The sequence below is a fragment of the Montipora capricornis genome, chromosome 12, assembly GCF_036669925.1.
Source record: "Montipora capricornis isolate CH-2021 chromosome 12, ASM3666992v2, whole genome shotgun sequence".
NCBI lineage: Eukaryota > Metazoa > Cnidaria > Anthozoa > Scleractinia > Acroporidae > Montipora > Montipora capricornis.
The window spans coordinates 14,286,061-14,303,560 of record NC_090894.1 but is presented as its reverse complement, the minus strand read 5'-3'; the positions used below and the strand labels follow the sequence as shown (position 1 = coordinate 14,303,560).

At 38.5% G+C, this 17,500-nt stretch overlaps 1 protein-coding gene across 2 annotated transcripts in view; it reads right to left on the bottom strand.

Moving 5' to 3' along the window:
* The window catches only part of LOC138027596 (ribosome quality control complex subunit NEMF-like), a 23,863-nt gene that overhangs the window by 2,600 nt on the left and 3,763 nt on the right, over positions 1-17,500 (bottom strand). For both annotated transcript variants that reach the window (XM_068875144.1, XM_068875145.1), the window contains 25 exons: positions 16,672-16,797; positions 16,168-16,313; positions 15,710-15,777; positions 15,502-15,591; positions 14,238-14,311; positions 13,517-13,593; positions 12,637-12,712; positions 11,795-11,935; positions 11,657-11,704; positions 10,825-10,985; positions 10,151-10,238; positions 9,175-9,236; positions 9,001-9,064; positions 8,350-8,542; positions 7,071-7,438; positions 6,760-6,926; positions 6,304-6,391; positions 6,051-6,088; positions 4,523-4,625; positions 3,957-4,019; positions 3,489-3,566; positions 2,973-3,360; positions 972-1,009; positions 758-793; positions 555-661 (listed from right to left, as the gene is read on the bottom strand). In XM_068875144.1, the coding sequence (XP_068731245.1) occupies positions 555-661; positions 758-793; positions 972-1,009; positions 2,973-3,360; positions 3,489-3,566; positions 3,957-4,019; positions 4,523-4,625; positions 6,051-6,088; positions 6,304-6,391; positions 6,760-6,926; positions 7,071-7,438; positions 8,350-8,542; positions 9,001-9,064; positions 9,175-9,236; positions 10,151-10,238; positions 10,825-10,985; positions 11,657-11,704; positions 11,795-11,935; positions 12,637-12,712; positions 13,517-13,593; positions 14,238-14,311; positions 15,502-15,591; positions 15,710-15,777; positions 16,168-16,313; positions 16,672-16,797 (2,888 nt within the window). The remainder of the gene's footprint in view (positions 1-554; positions 662-757; positions 794-971; positions 1,010-2,972; positions 3,361-3,488; positions 3,567-3,956; positions 4,020-4,522; positions 4,626-6,050; positions 6,089-6,303; positions 6,392-6,759; positions 6,927-7,070; positions 7,439-8,349; positions 8,543-9,000; positions 9,065-9,174; positions 9,237-10,150; positions 10,239-10,824; positions 10,986-11,656; positions 11,705-11,794; positions 11,936-12,636; positions 12,713-13,516; positions 13,594-14,237; positions 14,312-15,501; positions 15,592-15,709; positions 15,778-16,167; positions 16,314-16,671; positions 16,798-17,500) is intronic.

Sequence of the window (17,500 nt, the reverse complement as noted above, 5' to 3'; positions counted from 1 at the left end):
TTCCTTTAATAAATTTAATAAGGAATTCTCTTCGCTGGCGAAGTGATTGCAGTTTTAATTGAGGGACTTGTTTCTTTCCTCATATGAGGTATCTTTTCCAAGAACCCATCTAGTTACAGTGCGTTGGACACCTTCCAATTTGTCAGTAGGTATGTTTGATTGGGATTCCACACTTGACATGCACACTGGAGTATTGGACGCAAGCACTTTATAACCAACAAGCGATAATTGGCGTTCTTTTCCAAATTGAAGCTTAATTATCCCCTGAAAAATGCGTGGTTACCCCTAATTTTCTTTTTGAATACCAGAAGCACTTGCTAAGTTCTGCTTTCTCCCCATACTTTTGACCAGCGCAAAAATATCCCTGTATCAATAAGCACCACCCATGGGAAATCTGAGCATTTCGAGATGCGCAGAATGTACGTGCAATAACAATAGTAGGCACAGTCTTTAATTGCATGTATTTCAATTTCCCCAATTCAATTACATGAACGACTTAAATATTCTTTATCATTCATAATGACTATATGAGGATGAACACTACACATTCATACTTGTAGCTTTGAATGGCAGTGTAAGGTGCACAAACAGGAATAGCAAACAGCAACAGATCCTCAGCCAGCGGCAATCCTGTGAGAGAATCAATGAGCGAGACGGATTCCTACGAAGAAACAACAGAAACATGACGAAATGGTATACGTTGGAAATAGCAAACTTAAGAACTGCTGCACGATTCAGTGCCGATATATATACTTACCTTGGGTGTTAGGTCCGTTTCATCGTCTGATTCGACCTGAGTCAAAATTAAGTCAAAATGAGTCAAGAAATAAACACACTGTTCATTAACTGATGTTTATACAGAAAATACAACGAATGTAGAGGGCGTTTTCTCCTTGTTTTGCAACGGAAAAAAAAGTGGTTTGTCCGCTTAAGTCGCAATGGTCGCGTAGGACATAAGATGAGCTACTCACAATATTCTTCTCTTTCTCGAGGGGAACGGAATCTCCTTCTACAGCACAAATAAAACAATGAAAAAAACAAAACAAAATGATCAAAGAACTTATTAAAATATCCAAATCTATATAAAATCCAGGAAAAATTGCTTAACAAATCACAACCCTGCCCCACACTACTGCAAATCCTCTCTTCCGTAGCTTTCAAACAGAGTTTACCAAACGAGAATTTTTGTTCATTCTAGTCAAATCCTTTATCTCGGACGCGGTTCTTTTCCTCTTAGAATAGTAGCAAGAACGCTCACGTGTACTGAGTTTCAGTTGTTGGGTCTCTAATCTGCTTTGGGAGATTTTTTTAAGGTGCTCTGGTTTCCTCTAGCCTCGGGAAACAATACTCGGCTTTAACGTGTGCAATGTCTCCAATTGGAGTCTAAGCGCTAAACCAAATAGTAAAGTCATTATCACAATCATCGGTAAAAGCAACGACAACAGCGACGACAACGGCAACGTCATAAATGAGTAATATTATTGGTTAAAAGAGGAAAAATGATCGTGCTGTACGTGCGGCACGCATTTTTGTAAGCTTCTCTCCCGTACTCGTCGAAACAACTGGGAGTTTAAGCAAAGACGACGGCTTCGGATACGCCACAAAGCAAGAATATTCTCGGTTAAAAAAGGAAAAATACTCGTGCTGCACGTGCAGCACGAATTTCCGTGAATTTCTTTGCCTTGCTGTACTCCACAAAACAAGAACGTGAAATCACCAAAGCTTAGGTTTTAACATCAACTTGAGCATACCACAATGATAGTTCGCCCGTATTGTACGAGGTGAACAAGACGGAATAATCGCTAAATACTTGCGATAACGCTAAGTTATATTTTGTAAATGAAGTTTTCGTTGCCGTAGCGGTCGTCTTTGCTTAAACTCCCTTAGCTTAATAGGGAGCTTTAGCAACGACAACGGCGACGGCAAGGAGAACGTCACAAATTTGCATATTAAACTCCCTAATTAGGAAGTTAAAGAAACCACGACGGCTACGGAGACGAAAACGTCACTCCAAAATATAACTTTGAGCTGTTTTAAGTATTTCATGATTATTCCATCTTGTTTATGTTATCTAATGTGAGTGAAGTGTCCTAAAACTGGATTGGTACAGACGGATTTGAAGTAAAGAGTGAGACTGAAAGATTCACGGTAGTTTGTCCACGTTGTCGTCAAAACCTTAAATTTGGTCATTTCACAAAGTAGTTTTGACGAGTACGGAAGAGAAATGTTCAAAAATGCGTGCCGCACGTGCAGCACGAGCATTTTGATTCTTTTAACCAATAATATTACTGCTTTTTGGCGTTGTCTTTGCCGTAGCCGTCGTCGTTTCTTAAACTCCCTATTTTTGAGGAACTACCATACCCTTATCATATTAAAAAAATGAAATAACCGCGAAGTAATTACAATAACGCGAATTTATATTTTGAGACGACGTTCTCGTTGCCGTCGCCGTTGTCGTTGCTTAAGCCCCATTTACACGAGCAATTTTTCCTTGACAAGTGGACTTGTCAAGGAAAACTTGCCGACTGTACACATTAGCAAGTTTTCCTTGACAAGTTTTCCTTGACAAGTTTTCCTTGGTAGTGTAAATGAATAATATGACAAGTTTTCCTTGTCACATTTTCCTTGTTGTCCATCTACACGAGCAAATTTCAGACTTGACAATTTTTCCTTGTCAAGGAAAATCTAGCGCGCCAGATTTTCCTTGACAAGGAAAATTTGTCCACTATTCCCCATCTACACGAGCAATTTTTCCTTGTCAAGGAAAACTTGTCAAGGAAAAATTGCTCGTGTAAATGGGGCTTTAAGCTCCCTATTTTTATCGTTGACGTCATCGTGATCGTCGTTATCATCACCATCATCATCAACGTCATCAGGATCAAAATTAGAACACCAAACAACGCTAGGATTCAACCACAGGCTCTATTATCAGTCAACCACAGGTTATCCCTTGTTCCTTCCCATGTATATACCTTCAATATTTTCAACTGCATCAGCTTGTTCCGCAGCGTTAACCCCTTCTACGCTGTTCGCAAACTCCTTTCTGTCGTCGCAATCGCTTGCTTTTCCTGGCAACGGCTCGCTCTGTTCACTCTCCTTCTCAGATGAGTCAATAGTTTTGCTTTTATCTTCGTTGGGTTCATTTTCTCGCAAGTTTGCTTTATTTTTAAAATGTTCTTCCAACGATTGTTCGTCATTCTCTGTTTTTACAGTTTTTGAACTTTGTTCCACTTGAAAGTTCTTGTTATCTGACTGCGCATCCCTCTGTGCCGGTTTTCCGCTGATCGGCCTGTTCGCTTTGCTGCCTTTTTTATCTTTTTTTCGTTTGTCGGCTTTAGTTTCTTTTGCCGGTCCAGCAGACTAAGAAAAAGAAAGAAGAGAGACTGGAACACTTCAATAAGATTACGCACACTTTACAGAAACCATTACAGCATTACATCACGTAAGTTGGAGACTAAAAGCTCTTTTGAAAGTAATGATTTTGTTACCGCAAGTATTTCCATTTTCATTTGCCTTTCTTCTTCGTCCTGTTCACCATACTTCTCCTTAATCTTCTTTAGCTTTCCCTAGCAAGGCGAAGAAACATTATGTAAGTAATAAAGTTGCATGACTTAAACCAGCCATTATGGTCGTTGCACAATGACATCATTGGTGACGTCATCGTCAACATTTTCATTGACTTACGAATTACTAAAAAGGGAATCAAGCTTGTTGAGCATAATGTTTACTTATATTTACAAGGCTAGTTTCGATAATCTGCGAATTACAAGCTATACAAAAAACTGAAAGAAAAGAAAAATGTCGAGTGGAATGGGCGCAAATGAACCCTACATTCTTTAGCAACATTGGCAAATTGGGACTAGCGAATTACGGAATGCTTTTTGAAACGATTTCGCAGTTGTAAGCTTATCATGATAAGGTAACAATGGTAGAAAACAATGATCCAAGGTACAAACCTTCTTGCCTCTCTTGTGCGGTTGTTGTTGTTGCTGCTGCTGTTGAGCATCTTTACCCGTTTTCTGTAAACGAAACCAGAGTTACGCCATTAAACATGAATGCACAGTATAAAAGGAGCGATATTTTTACTTAATTCGTCCTGTAAACAAAAACCAGAGTTACGCCATTAAACATGAATGCACAGTATAAAAAGAGCGATACTTTTACTAAATTCGTCCTGTAAACAAAAACCAGAGTTACGCCATTAAACATGAATGCACAGTATAAAAAGAGCGATACTTTTACTTAATTCGTCCTCTCTGAATACAAAAAAAACAAGATCCAAAGGATGACCGTGGAAGCGACATTGGTGAGTCCATAAATCGGTTTAGCACAAAACTGACTTGGACATTTCCAGAAAATTCAGTATAAGAGGTAATATTTCCCATGCACGCATCATGAAATGACTACGAAAGCTACATAAATCGGATAGAAAACAAAAGGAGCAGAGCTACAGTTCAGTTATAGAAACGAGATTCTGATCTCAAAGAGAGTTTTAAAGGAAAACGCTGATTTGGCAAAATACCTTTGCGACTTCTTCGTCATTTCGCTCTCCTTCAAAACTATCGTTTTCACCGTTTTCCTGAGGGGGGCCCTCTTTGCTCTGTTTGGCTTTCTTTTTATTGTCTCTGCCATTGTAGAAAGAAACAAGACGTTTGAAAGATCAATTCTCCTAAGCGATTGTCATATCTTTGGTCTTTGTTTCAACAAAAGAAATAGGTGAGGCTAAAAGCAGATATCTGACGTTAGTGTAAATCAGACGCGAAGACGCTCTTTACAAAGCACTGTACTTTAGCGACACACGGATTATTTGTCAATTAACTGCGGAGATCTAAATAGCGTTTGTTTATTCATTTCTTTATATTTATTTATGAATTTATTTATTTATTTATGAATTTATTTATAATTTATTTCATTTAATGATTTGCATTAGGAGGGTAGTAAATATAGTAGGACACCATAGGGTCCTGTTTCTCAAAAGCCCCGAAAAGCGATTCGCGTGAACTAAAATCTGCTTATTTATGAAAATGGATCTCTGGCCATGTTTTCAAGACCTTAGCTTAGAAAACAAAATTGCAATTGCAAAACTTCATGACTTAAGACGTTTTCCTTTTGAAAATAGAAAGCGTTTTATGTCAACCAATATACGCCCGAAAAGTTTCGGGACCTTCGAGAAACGCCCCCTGCCATGGTATTAGATCATCCATTGGTTAGGAGTCGATTTTGATGAGGGAGGAAACTAGAGTACCCAGAGAGAAACCGTCGCCGAGTCAGTTGAGATCTGTTGAAACTCAGCCCACATTCTATTGCAGAGGTGGGAGACGCAGAAGATGACCACCACGCCAGCCTGGCTTCCCCAAGAGGTATAGCAATTAGTAAATTGATAAATAACAAAAGGCTGTTCGTACTATTTTACAAGATATTGTTTGTCTTTCTCGCTTACAAGATCATCAGCCCTTTTAATCGCAAAAGAAATGTCTTTTGATCTTTCGAACATACAAAAATTTCAAATATTTGAACTACGGAAAGGACATGAAATGAAAGATAGATAAGCAATCTAAGTTGTGAGTGAGATTGGAAAAACCAGGCTTTAGAACCCATGACTACGCGGTTGCGCTGCACTGGTCTACCAGCTGAACTATCAAGCCAGCTGGAAGCTACAATCTTGGACAAAATTGTTGAGAAAACTATGCTTTTGGACTAAACTCCGATTACAAGTATGAAAAGGAAGCTCTCTTTTCGCCCCCCCCCCCCCCCCCCCTCCCCCGATCAATGTTGCTCGACGAAACAAAGCATGTCGAACCTGGGCTTATCAACATTGGTTGTAGGGGGAGGGGGATGGCAAATAATGTGCAATATTGAGGATTTAGTTCGCAAAATAACCCCTGTTTTTAATATTCTCAACCCTTTTTGTCCAAGATTGTAGCTTTTAAGACTTCCGTACACGCTGCTCGCCATCTTGGATTATCAATCACGTTTGGCACAAAACCTGAGGGCGAAGCGACTTCTTTCATAGTGAATGTGCGTCTTCGCGTTCACGATGGCTTCCATACCTTTTCTGTTTTGCTGACAGACGCTGTTTTCCCGATGACTAGACAAAAGAGACACAAAAAACCGTCAGAGGAAGAAGAATATCCTTTACATTCTTAGCAGACTAAATATATTCTTGTCTTTCCCAAACTTGTGTCCGCAACAACAACTCTCCGTTTGCTATTTCACTTTAACGCGATGCTACCTCTTTCCAAGCAATGCCAGCTAACAATGCGCTACAAGTTGGATCTTTAAACGTATTACCAGTTAGCAAACCTGTTTATTTCCATCCAGTGAAACGATATCTCCTTCTTCGATGTCTCCTTGGTTACTGTTTTTACTTATGCCACGTTGAAGTTGCACTCTAACAAACAATCAATCGATTAACCAATCAGTTACTGCCTTAAAAACCAAATCAATTACTTCTGCCAATCAAATGACAATCGCATGAATCATTGAACCAAATGAACCAATCACAGCCCGAAAATAATCCGTGTAGCTAGCACCAAGCGCGGGAAAGTGCAAGTCGCTTTGGTTCATTTTCTGATTTGCTGTCAAAATCCCACGACATTCCTAAACGGCAGGAAGAAATGAATCGGCATTCGCTCTTCCTTTGGTACAGTATGTCTGCTGTGTACTATTACTCGCGACACACGTTTCAGACATTCCTTTGAGAATGGAAAATTATTTTAAACCCTGTTACGGAAAGAAGACAGGCAAGTCGTCCCTTACTTTCCTTCCTTGGTAAGCCGCAAATCAATACTCGTGTCCGGAAACAAGCTATCTTGCTCATCTTCGTCTTCTTTTTGTTCGGCTCTTTCGCTAGGCATGGTTTCACTTTCATCTTCATCCCCACTTTCTGCATCCTGAATCGAAAGCTCTTCCTCGAGTTCTGTTTCCTTCAAAACGAAAAAAGAACGTGAAAAAAACAACCCTAGGAGAGGGCGGGAGGAAAAAGGGGGGGAGGGGGGGGGGTGAAGGGCGGGAAAAGGGAAACGAGAGAGGAGAGGGGCAGAAAAAGAAATGGTAACGACCAAACTCACCGCTACTGACTCGTTATCCTCCACTCTACGAACTCGCCTCTCATTGATGTGGTTCTCAACGCAAGACTCGTCCAATTTAAACATGAACCCGAAGCCCATAATCAAGTAACAAGGCGGCAAGAAATTTTTTTTGCCCCTTATCATAAAGCTCCCAGTCGTGAGGTACTCTCCAGTGGGGGCCGTTTTGGACACCTGGGAATGATGTACCCACCACGCCGAGGTCACAATGCGGGCCTCCCAGGCGGCGCTGTATGACACAGCCATGCACCCTGCTTCGTTGAGGGTCTTTGGAGGCACGGGCTGGCCGCTGGGGTTTTTTATTATGACGCTAGTAGCGCCATGGAGGTCGGCGTGAACATAGAGATCACCTAAGGAGAAGGAAATTGCTATATTTAATGCCATGGTTCCGGGTTAGTAGTTGCTGGGTTCTGGGCTGACGCCGTTTTTGAGCAACACAGAGGGGCTTTCGATTGAAAATAGTGAAATATAATAGCAAAATAAAAAGCCAATCTTATGCGCCACATTTATAGTGCTAAGTAGCTTTTCACTGTTAGAGAAGATTGGTTTCAAAATCTGGGACGGACTGCCATCCGGACATGTGAAATATTCACTTCCGGTTCCCGCTCCTGGCTCGAAACGGTCTCGTACTTATAGGGGCTATGTCACGCCAAATGATGTGATTTCATGACACCCAAGATGCCCAAAAAGTAGAATGTCACATTGCAATAACCACTTAAAACCGTTTAACAACATAAAAGAAATACAACAAAAGGAAAGAGAAGCGTATATGGAGACAAATGGACAAGATTGAAACGAATTGCATTTGGGTAATCTTGGGCCGACGTTTTTCAGGTTTATGGCAAAACGCTTGGAAAAAGGCCGTTTTTGCTCAGAATCACCTTAACTGTGATGTAACGATAACTTTATCAGTAAAGGAATTCCATATTAACATTTTCGAGTTTAAAACTAGTGATAAACTAAAGATTTTCCCTAAACACCGTAAAATAACGTGACGTAGTCCTTCAGCTCCATATTGACTTTGTTTATAAGTCTGACTGGCAGCGATCGAGGAAATGTAAAAACGACCTTCTACACTCAATTCAAACCACCCGAAACTATGATTAAACTGATTTTAACTTGCATAATCTTGTGACCCAAGCTACACGAAGCTAATTCAATGATACAAATGTAGAAGACCATAAAAAGCAAATTCCTGACGAGGTGTCAAAAAGGTACGGAAAGTTTAACCCATGGTAAGAGCGAGAAAATTATTACGAACCTGGTTCAAAGTACCTCTTCACCACAAGTTCGTTTTGTTGCTGATCGCGGCCTCCGATAACCAAGTAATTTTCTGCGCTGATGAACCACAGAAACTTTTCAAACCAATATGTTTTCCGCGCTTTCTTTATTCGCGTTGTTGTCTCAACTTCTTTCAGAGTTTCCTTCGTTTTTCGTTCTGCCGATTTCAAGGCCTGGATTATGAAAAACGAAAGCAGTTAATTGCAAGGCCAAATGAACAGCTACGAAGCACGAAACGCCGAATTACATTTTACATGGGGTACGCTTTTTTTACCAAATGAATATGAATGTGTTCTTCTTGACTAACCGACTTCCAGGGATGTATTCATATTTATGGCTTGCGTTTTACGAGGGATATAAGACTAATTGAACAGAAAAAAACAAGGTATAGCTAAACAGTACGGCCAGAGATAACAACATCAGTAAGATATGCATTATACCTTTTAGTAATCAAATCGCGTAGCAACAGAAGTTAAGCTGAGCTACGCTGGTCATGCTGTGGAACACGGCTACTTAACTGGCCAATCGGAGTACGTGTACTATCAGACAGATAACAAGCGTAAGATCCGAAAAGATACCACCTGTTTATTCGTTTCTAAATTGTTGTAAAATACAACGCGAACAAACCAACCTTTTCTGAAGCATCAATCGTCTTTTGCTCCTTTTTGGAAGAAAATTTCTTTTTGTCATAGAAGCTGGTAAACACAGAAAGCAAAAACGACAACTGAAACGATATAGATTTTCCCTCTCTTTTCCAAGCAAACAAAAAGACTGAACGAGACGAAATAAATTGGAACTTAAGTACCTTCTTGCATTCCCGTATGCCGACAAAGACAAATTAACGTTAACTTTGGTAAATTTTGAACCCTGTAAGGAAATAAGAAAAATCAACAACACTAAATCAAGGGAAAATGAGGCGAAAGAGCGAATCCCTCATATTAGACCCTCTTACGATGAATAGTATTTGAAATATATTGTTAAGCCTTTAAGCCTCGAGACATCACTGCCAAGCTCCTCACCTTCTCCTGGACAGAATAGGACAGGTTAACACACCAGGAACACCGTGCCCTAGTCTTTGCAGAACAGTGGCTTGGATTTCTAACGTCCCACAGAATTCAAGAACTAGGGTGGTGACACGGTACTAAAGGTTTATAGTGCTCATCCGAGAGGACATGAAATTCGAAACATTTGCAGCTGTCAATACAAAGGCAGCACTTTCTCTTCAGACCCTGAATGTTGGTCCGGTCAGAGATGAACCAACGACTCTCTGCACGATAGTCCGATGTTCAATCCATTAACCAAACAGATCGAGGGTACCGCGCACCGGTGGCTCAGTTGGTTGAGCACCGGGCTGTCACGCGGGAGGTCGTGAGTTCAACTCCGGCCGGACCAACACTCAGGGTCTTTAAATAACTGAGGAGAAAGTGCTGCCTTTGTAATTACATCTGCAAATGGTTAGACTCTCTAGTCTTCTCGGATAAGGACGATAAGCCGGAGGTCCCATCTCACAACCCTTCAATGTTCCTAATCCTGTGGGACGTAAAAGAACCCGCACACTTGTCGCAAAGAGTAGGGCATGTAGTTCCCGGTGTTGTGGTCTGCCTTCTGTGATGTATCATGGTTGGATGGGTAAATGCTCGGAGATATTAGCTACACCTAGCTACTTTAAAAATCCGAGGGTAATAAAGATATATGATATGATATGATATGATATGATATGATGTTTTATTAGTCGTGAGCGCTTTTACGACCGCGAACTTTCCCTCTCAATTTCCACCAACCTTTTTCTTCTTCCTCTTCTTTTTTGAGCTTTTGTCATCTTCTTCGTCCTCAGTATCGGAGTCAGATTCAGAAAATTCGTAAGGGTCCCTGGATATGACAACAGCAATAACGAGCAAATTAATTCGAGCCCATACACTAAAAAAATTTAAGTAAACTGAAATTGAAAAGCAAAGGGAGGAATGAATGTAGGTGTTTTCCAAACTATGCCCAACTATTAAATATGTTATATTTTTACGAAAGCCACTCCAGCCAAAACATGGCTGTCTGTTGCCTTTTCTCTCCACCGAGGCAACACGGAGATCCGAAAATATTATTTCTCTTCTGTAGCGCCCTCTCTTTCCCCACGGAATCAATGAACGCCTCGGCTTTCCTTCCATCGATTTATTCTTGTTTTTCCTGTTAATGTGCTCCCATCAATAGCTTTTCACCAACATACCATATAAACCCCTCTCACAACCTTCAAAGCCTTATTCGCTCTGAAGAAGCGCTAACGTTCAAAACGTTAGCTTCTCTCCGTAAAGGTGCTCAACTTAGGATGTTGGGACCAGATACTACATTGTTTATGTGCGGTTTCAACTAAAGCTGTTCGAGCATAACCAAAATGTACTGATGACAAAATTTACACTGCTTTTTAATTTACTATGCACTAGAAAATAAAAAACCGATGGCAGACCTGAGATTCATGGTGATATGATTTGTCTCCAAGTTGAGGGCAGCAATAGCACAGGCAACTTGATCCCCTTGTGCTTGAGCTTCCTTCACAATACTGTTGATTTCAGACCAGTCGATTTGATTCGCAATGGCGCTGTTGACTATTAAGATAGCCTTATCGACCTAAAAATGAAATAAATAATTGAAGCACATGATGTTCTCAATGGCCTGTTTTCCAAACACACTGGTAGAAATGATACCCCCAAACACACGGTCTCTATAATGAGGCATGAACTTGATTTAAGTGTATTAACAGTGTAGTGCTTGGGCACTAATATTAAGGACGGTGCCTACTACTGTTATTGCACATACGTTCTGCGCATGTCAAGATACTGGGGTTTCCTATTGGTGGTGCTTACTAATACAGGGATATTTTTGCACGGATTAAAACTATGCAGAGAAAGAAGAACATAGCAAGTGCTCTTGGTATCCAAAAGAAATTGTGGGTAACCACGCATTTTTCAGAGATAATTGAGCTTCAGTTGGAAAAGAACGCCATACATTGCTTTGTGCTTTAAATTAATTATCTTTGAATAATGGGTGGTTACCCCCAATTTTCTTTTTGGATTTCAATAACAATTGCTACGATCTGCTTTTCCAACAGTCCGTAAACCGCGTGCAAAAAACCTTTGAATTAGGAGGCACCGTCCTTAAGGGCACTTAAAAGAAATCAAATTGTGCCATCACAAAATGGTTAGCAAAGCAGAAAACAACATTTACTTGAAAACAGAGGGACCTACACCTCTTGAAAGTAAAAGCAGAATCACCAAAGCACCTTCTTTGACAAAACTCACCAGTTCAAGATTAAGTTCGACTAAACCTGCCTTGAACATGTCCACATCCTGAAAATGGTAAGTAAACGTGACACTGCATAAAAAACATTTTCATTGACACCAGGAAAGAAGTCCAAGAGTATGTTCAGCATATTTTACCTGTGATTTTTGTAACTCCGCAATTCTCTTTTGGTGATCTTTTCTGATGTTGTCAAGTTTCTTAAGCGCCGTCTTTTCTTGACTAAGCGCTTTTAAGTCAATCTTTTGTCCTTCCAACTTTGAAAAGAATTCATCCACTGCCTAAAAATTATTTCAAAAGTTAATTTAATTAAAATTGGGAGGATAAAGCAGTGTGAAAAAAGTTGTAATAAGTAACCATTAAAATTATTAAGTTTCAAGAGAAAGAAAGCGATTTTTTCCAGGAAAATAATAATAGTAATAATAACAATAATAATAATATTAGTTACAGCAAGGATAATAATGGCACAAATATAACATTATTAGAAATAATAATAAATTAATTAGCAGTAGTAGTAGTAGTAGTAGTAGTAGTAGTAGTAGTAGTAGTAGTAGTAGTAGTAGTAGTAGTAAGAGTGAAAGAATTATTTCAAACCAAACACAGAATCATATTAATAAAGTTAATGACTCAAACTTGCAAGTGGTAACCAAGGTGGCTCACATAAATTTCATAATTATTAATATCCATATATTATTGGTATTATGACTTTTATAATATTATTATTAATTAAAATAATATTATCTACATGTATAATCAATTCTTCCTATTATTATTTTATTACAATAAAAATTTAAACAATTAATTTTTTTATGATAACAATAAGAATTATTATTACCAAGCATGGTAGACCATTCAGGGACCTCATAATAAAAAGCCAAAAATAACCTCATCTGTTCCAGTGAAGTGAAATAGGTGATCAGAATTTTGAGCTCTTTGCTGTCTGCATAGTTCAACTTTAGTGTCACATTGAGTCATTCATTACCTTATCAAATGTTGGAAACTCCAAATACGGACCATTCTTGTGTTGATTCAATAAAAATGGGTGAAATTCGTGGTACCTTCAAAAGCAATGATGTTCACAATTAGGAGAAATTAACACAAACTTGACAGTATAATTATATGTGGGCTACAGAATTGTTAGTAGTGAAGTGTAAAAAGAGAGGTGAGAGGACTGGAATAGGCTTGTCACAAAAGACTGCCAATTGAAAATAACTACCAGTAACTGAAAATCATGCAAGAGATCCTCTTGTTGCCTATCATAATTATTGACAAACATTGCAGCAATTTTACAGGTACTCATTATGCAAGTTGAACAATGCAAATCTCAAGTAAAAGCATCATAGGACTGTGTGGTTTCTTGCTACAATGTAAATCAATGATTATGTTGATGATATTTATAGGATTCACTCCTTACACGGGTAATCCAAGATAAAGTCAACCAAAAAAAATTCTTAAAGAGCCTTGTTTCCATAATGTTCAAATTCAACTTAAAAACACTAAACATGATCATGAAGCTTGGGGGATAAGGCAAGGATTTGTAGGAGTTTTTGACACAATGCCTTGTCTTATCATCAGAGTTATTTTAATAATCAGGAATAAAGGCTATTAAAAAGATTAAAACTTTATCAATAATTCTCTTGCCTTCATATCAAGCTCTTTATTAACAACAATGAGCTACAGTTTCTGGGGACAAGAACAACAAAAAAGATGCCAATTGAAGAAGCAACACAGCCTATTTCCTTCTTACCACAAGCGACCCTAAATATTAATTTTTTTTGCACTCCATCTTAAATTTTACTTAACAACATGACTGTCCAGTCAATAGCAGTTACTGTCCTCTACGATAACTATGATAAGCATACGTTAGAAGATCAGTGTGACTTCCTTCTCCATTCACATTACTGGATGGCTTTTGTTCCCTTTTCTGGACAATAAAACCCTAAAAAGAAAAAGACATCCCTCCCACTTCAATATTATTACTCTTTTCAAAGCTTTTCTTGCATGTGACAAAACCCGCAAGTCCATGCAATCAATTCATTTTCATTCCATGAAAATGAATTATTATTTCTACATGACACCAAATTGAATTGAATTTTGGATGCCGTGACCTGACATACAGTAGCTATCACTCTTGTCTTCACAAAACTCTTAACTACACAAAGGCTTGATCATATCATGGAGGACTACATGTCAACCTCCTAGCAAATGGTGTGTGATTCTTTAAAAGTTGACAGAGATAGAACATTGAAGTACACTGATAATGTGGCGTACAGCTAATGTACAATCCACCCCAGAGAAGACTACAAAAGTCCTTCCTTCGTATAGTTTACGTCAAAGCAGCACCTTCTCCTCGGTTATTTAAAGACAAGACCCAGAGTGTAAATGGTTTGCTCATATCAAACAGATCACCTTGCACACAGGAGTCTGGCACTAAACCAAATCAACTAACCAGTGGACCAACTAGATGCACAGTTCCTTAACTACAAAAGTCATATCTTCTTGAAACCAACACAAATTAAAATTGCATAAGTACAGTATATGAAGATACTAGTCTTATCTATTTTGTGCTAATTGAATACATGCCTTGCATTTGTGGGCAAGGGTTTCATCTAGAAAATTATCAGCTTTTTTTAGAGACTCCATCACTCGTGGAAGATCTACATGTATGTAAAAAAAATAAAAATAGCAATTAAGTAAGAGGAGGAAGGCTAAGACGGAGAAAACAACGAAAAAAAGCCAAAGTGCCAAGAGCTTAGATTTTAGAATCTGGTCTAGGGTGAGAGCCTTGATTAATTAACCCAATGACAGGACGGTGTCAGGATTTTCAATAGGAATTTTAGTGGGTGGCAAAACCTGAGGAATAGGTGGAGAATGGACAATGTGCGCTTTACAAGGGCCAAAGGCACAAGCTTTTGGAGAGCTTGAGAGACTACATGTCTTGAATACTCTTTAAAATTTGTTTCGAAGTTTCGAAAAGACACTAAAATAGCATGACGTAACCCCTTTAAGGTTCCTTTGCATTCTATACAACTGTGTACAATGACCAAAAAGACCTTTCACTAAAAATGTCGAATTGTCACACAATCAAAATAATGTAGTTGGCAAATCAGTCACCTTACACCAAGTACTGGACTGCTGCCTCAAAAACATGTGTGCTCAATCCTCAACAATTGCCAACAACAAAAATCACCACTGAAATTACTCAGAATTCAGGTGTCTCTTTTGTTTAAATTCATGGACAAAACTTTGCCGATCCAAGGCTCATGTTCTGTGCAATTGTTTGTTATGTTATTTTCACAAATTTTGGGGTAATTTCCATGAAAAAGAAGGTGGCGAATTCACTTGCAATAGCCAGCGAGTTTTGCCAGTCATCAACTCTTCTTAAAAACCCTGTGGTGCACATTTTGGACTGAGAAACTTGTTCAAATAATATTGTTGATTTGTCACATACATATATTAGTTTGCTTATGATTTGTGACCAGTACAGCCTGTAGTTTACAGACAAAACACTCAACAAAATGCTCAAAGACACACTGAGTTGTGTTTCCAGGTCAAGGTTTGGAAGAAAATTACTCCAAATGGACCTAAGAGCTGGTAGCCGTGATTAACCAAGCCCTTAATTGTTTCAGTACCATTGAGGAAAACAGGTGGCTTCAAACCCATCCTACTGAGAACAAAGATTAAAGTTTTACTTCTGATCACAAATTCACAATAAATTCTAAAATTCACCAGACCAATTTCTTGTATGGACACTTCTCATCTTTCTCAATCACAAGAATTTAGGTCAAGAAAGACTTATAAAAGTTGTAAAAAAAACTTCCATCAAATACCACTATAGCCTCTTTACCTTTCTGAAGGTTGAATCCTTCTCCAATCTTTACATTTCCAGCAAATCCTTCTTCAAGAAGGCAATGCTCTAACAGAGCAGCACCATAAACTGTCAATTTATAAAATGAGTAATTAAATAATTCGCAATTACTATTCAAACTGGCTCAGCATAATTTTTGCAGCCCAACATTATAAATCAGAGATTTTTTAACAAGTCATTTACTCACCAACATGTGGATTAATAATCTTTTTCAGCTCTGTTCCTTCCTTGCTTTCCATTAATATTTTTCGTAGTCTACATGTAATCAATGTCAACAAAAATATTAACAAATCAATGTATAATAGGCCATTTCTGAGTTGCTGTTTGCCTCTTGTTCAAAACGAGTCTTGGTGCTAAACCATTTAAATGATAATGAGATTCAGTTTACATAAAATACACCACTCCTTTCCATTTGAGTGGTTGTGTAGGTTTAACTTTGAGGATATTACAGTAACTGCAACATGTATAAAAATTTTAGACATTGAGACTACTAATTCGATGACTTAGGGTTACTGCTCTAAAAGAGGTTTTTTTCAGTGGGTAGTTGCTGTCTTTTAAAACAACATTTATAACTTCTCAACTAAATCCAACATACATGTATAATTAAACTGCATCATTCAAAAGTTTGTTGACTGTTACTTTCACCTTTCTTCACTTATGAGTGGTTCTCTTTGTCTCGCTGAATGAACAGGGTATTTTTCACGCACTGCAAATCGGACATCTTCCGAGTCTGTTCTGGTTCTTAGTAGACTCAAAATTGTGTATTCAAAGTCGGTGAGAATAACATTGCCCTAGAATACCAAACATGATTTTATAAACAATGTAGCACCATGAAGAGAGAAACTTCCTTGTAAAAATTTCAAAATAGTTGCATGAGTCAAACCAGAAAAATTAGGCAAAAAACCTAGTACATGTACATAGGTGGCACTGAATTTGTGGGTTCTAATTTTTTGTAGTTGCATTTAAATCCTGTTGGCAATTAAAGGAGTATACCCAGTGATGTTGCCAAGAAAAAGCTACATAAAGGTTAGTAGGGCAACGGTACTGTAAGCCTTAAAAAAATTACCTATAATAATCTTAAAATTCTCTTGAATCCGGGCATTTCTGGTCATATCTGGGAAAGGACTAACAATGATGATTGCACCTTACCCTGTCATAAAGTTCCACAATCAAGTGATAAGCTGCTTCATCTGAACCAAATTGTAAATCCACAATACGATCTATGCCCAGCAGAGAAATGTTCACCAGCCGACGTGAACGGATATGCTTTCGGCACTACAAGTGAAATGACAAAATGTTATAATTATCATTCTAGCATCAAAATGATTGCAACAGGTTTTGCTCAATGGGTTTGCAGGTGGAATTCCAAGAAAGAAGGCATGGTGCTGTGGTGAAAGCACTCACCGTTCACCTACGTTTTCCAGGTTTTATTCCCGGAAAGGGTAACAAGTGGGTTAAGTTTGTTGGTTCGTCAACTCTGCTTCAAGAGGTTTTCTCCAGGTTCTCTGGTCATTCTGTCTCATTACAAACAAAAATTTAAATATTGACTTTTAAAGTGGTCACCGGCTGGATTTGAAGGTCTGGTTAATGTAACATTACTGTGATTCAGTTACTATTAAAAACACAGAGCAATGACAGACTAATGGGTGTATATGTTGCAAGTCATTAATTTTTGTCTCATAGGTTAACAATAATTTATTTGCAACCAAACTAGGTCATTTTGTTTCAACCTAGATCAAGTTGTTTCAACCTACATAGGTCAATTTGGGGCAGGTACAAAATACAGGTCACAGGTCATTGTTTTACCAATACAAAAAGTATCCTAAACATTCATTGCAGCTAGCGGTAGCCTTAGGCCTAAACAAACGTTTTTAGGCTTAATGTTAGCATTTGTGAACGGTTAGGATTGTTTCTGTATTGGTAAAACAATGACTTGTGACCTGTGATCTGTGTTTTGTACACTGTACACTGTACCTGT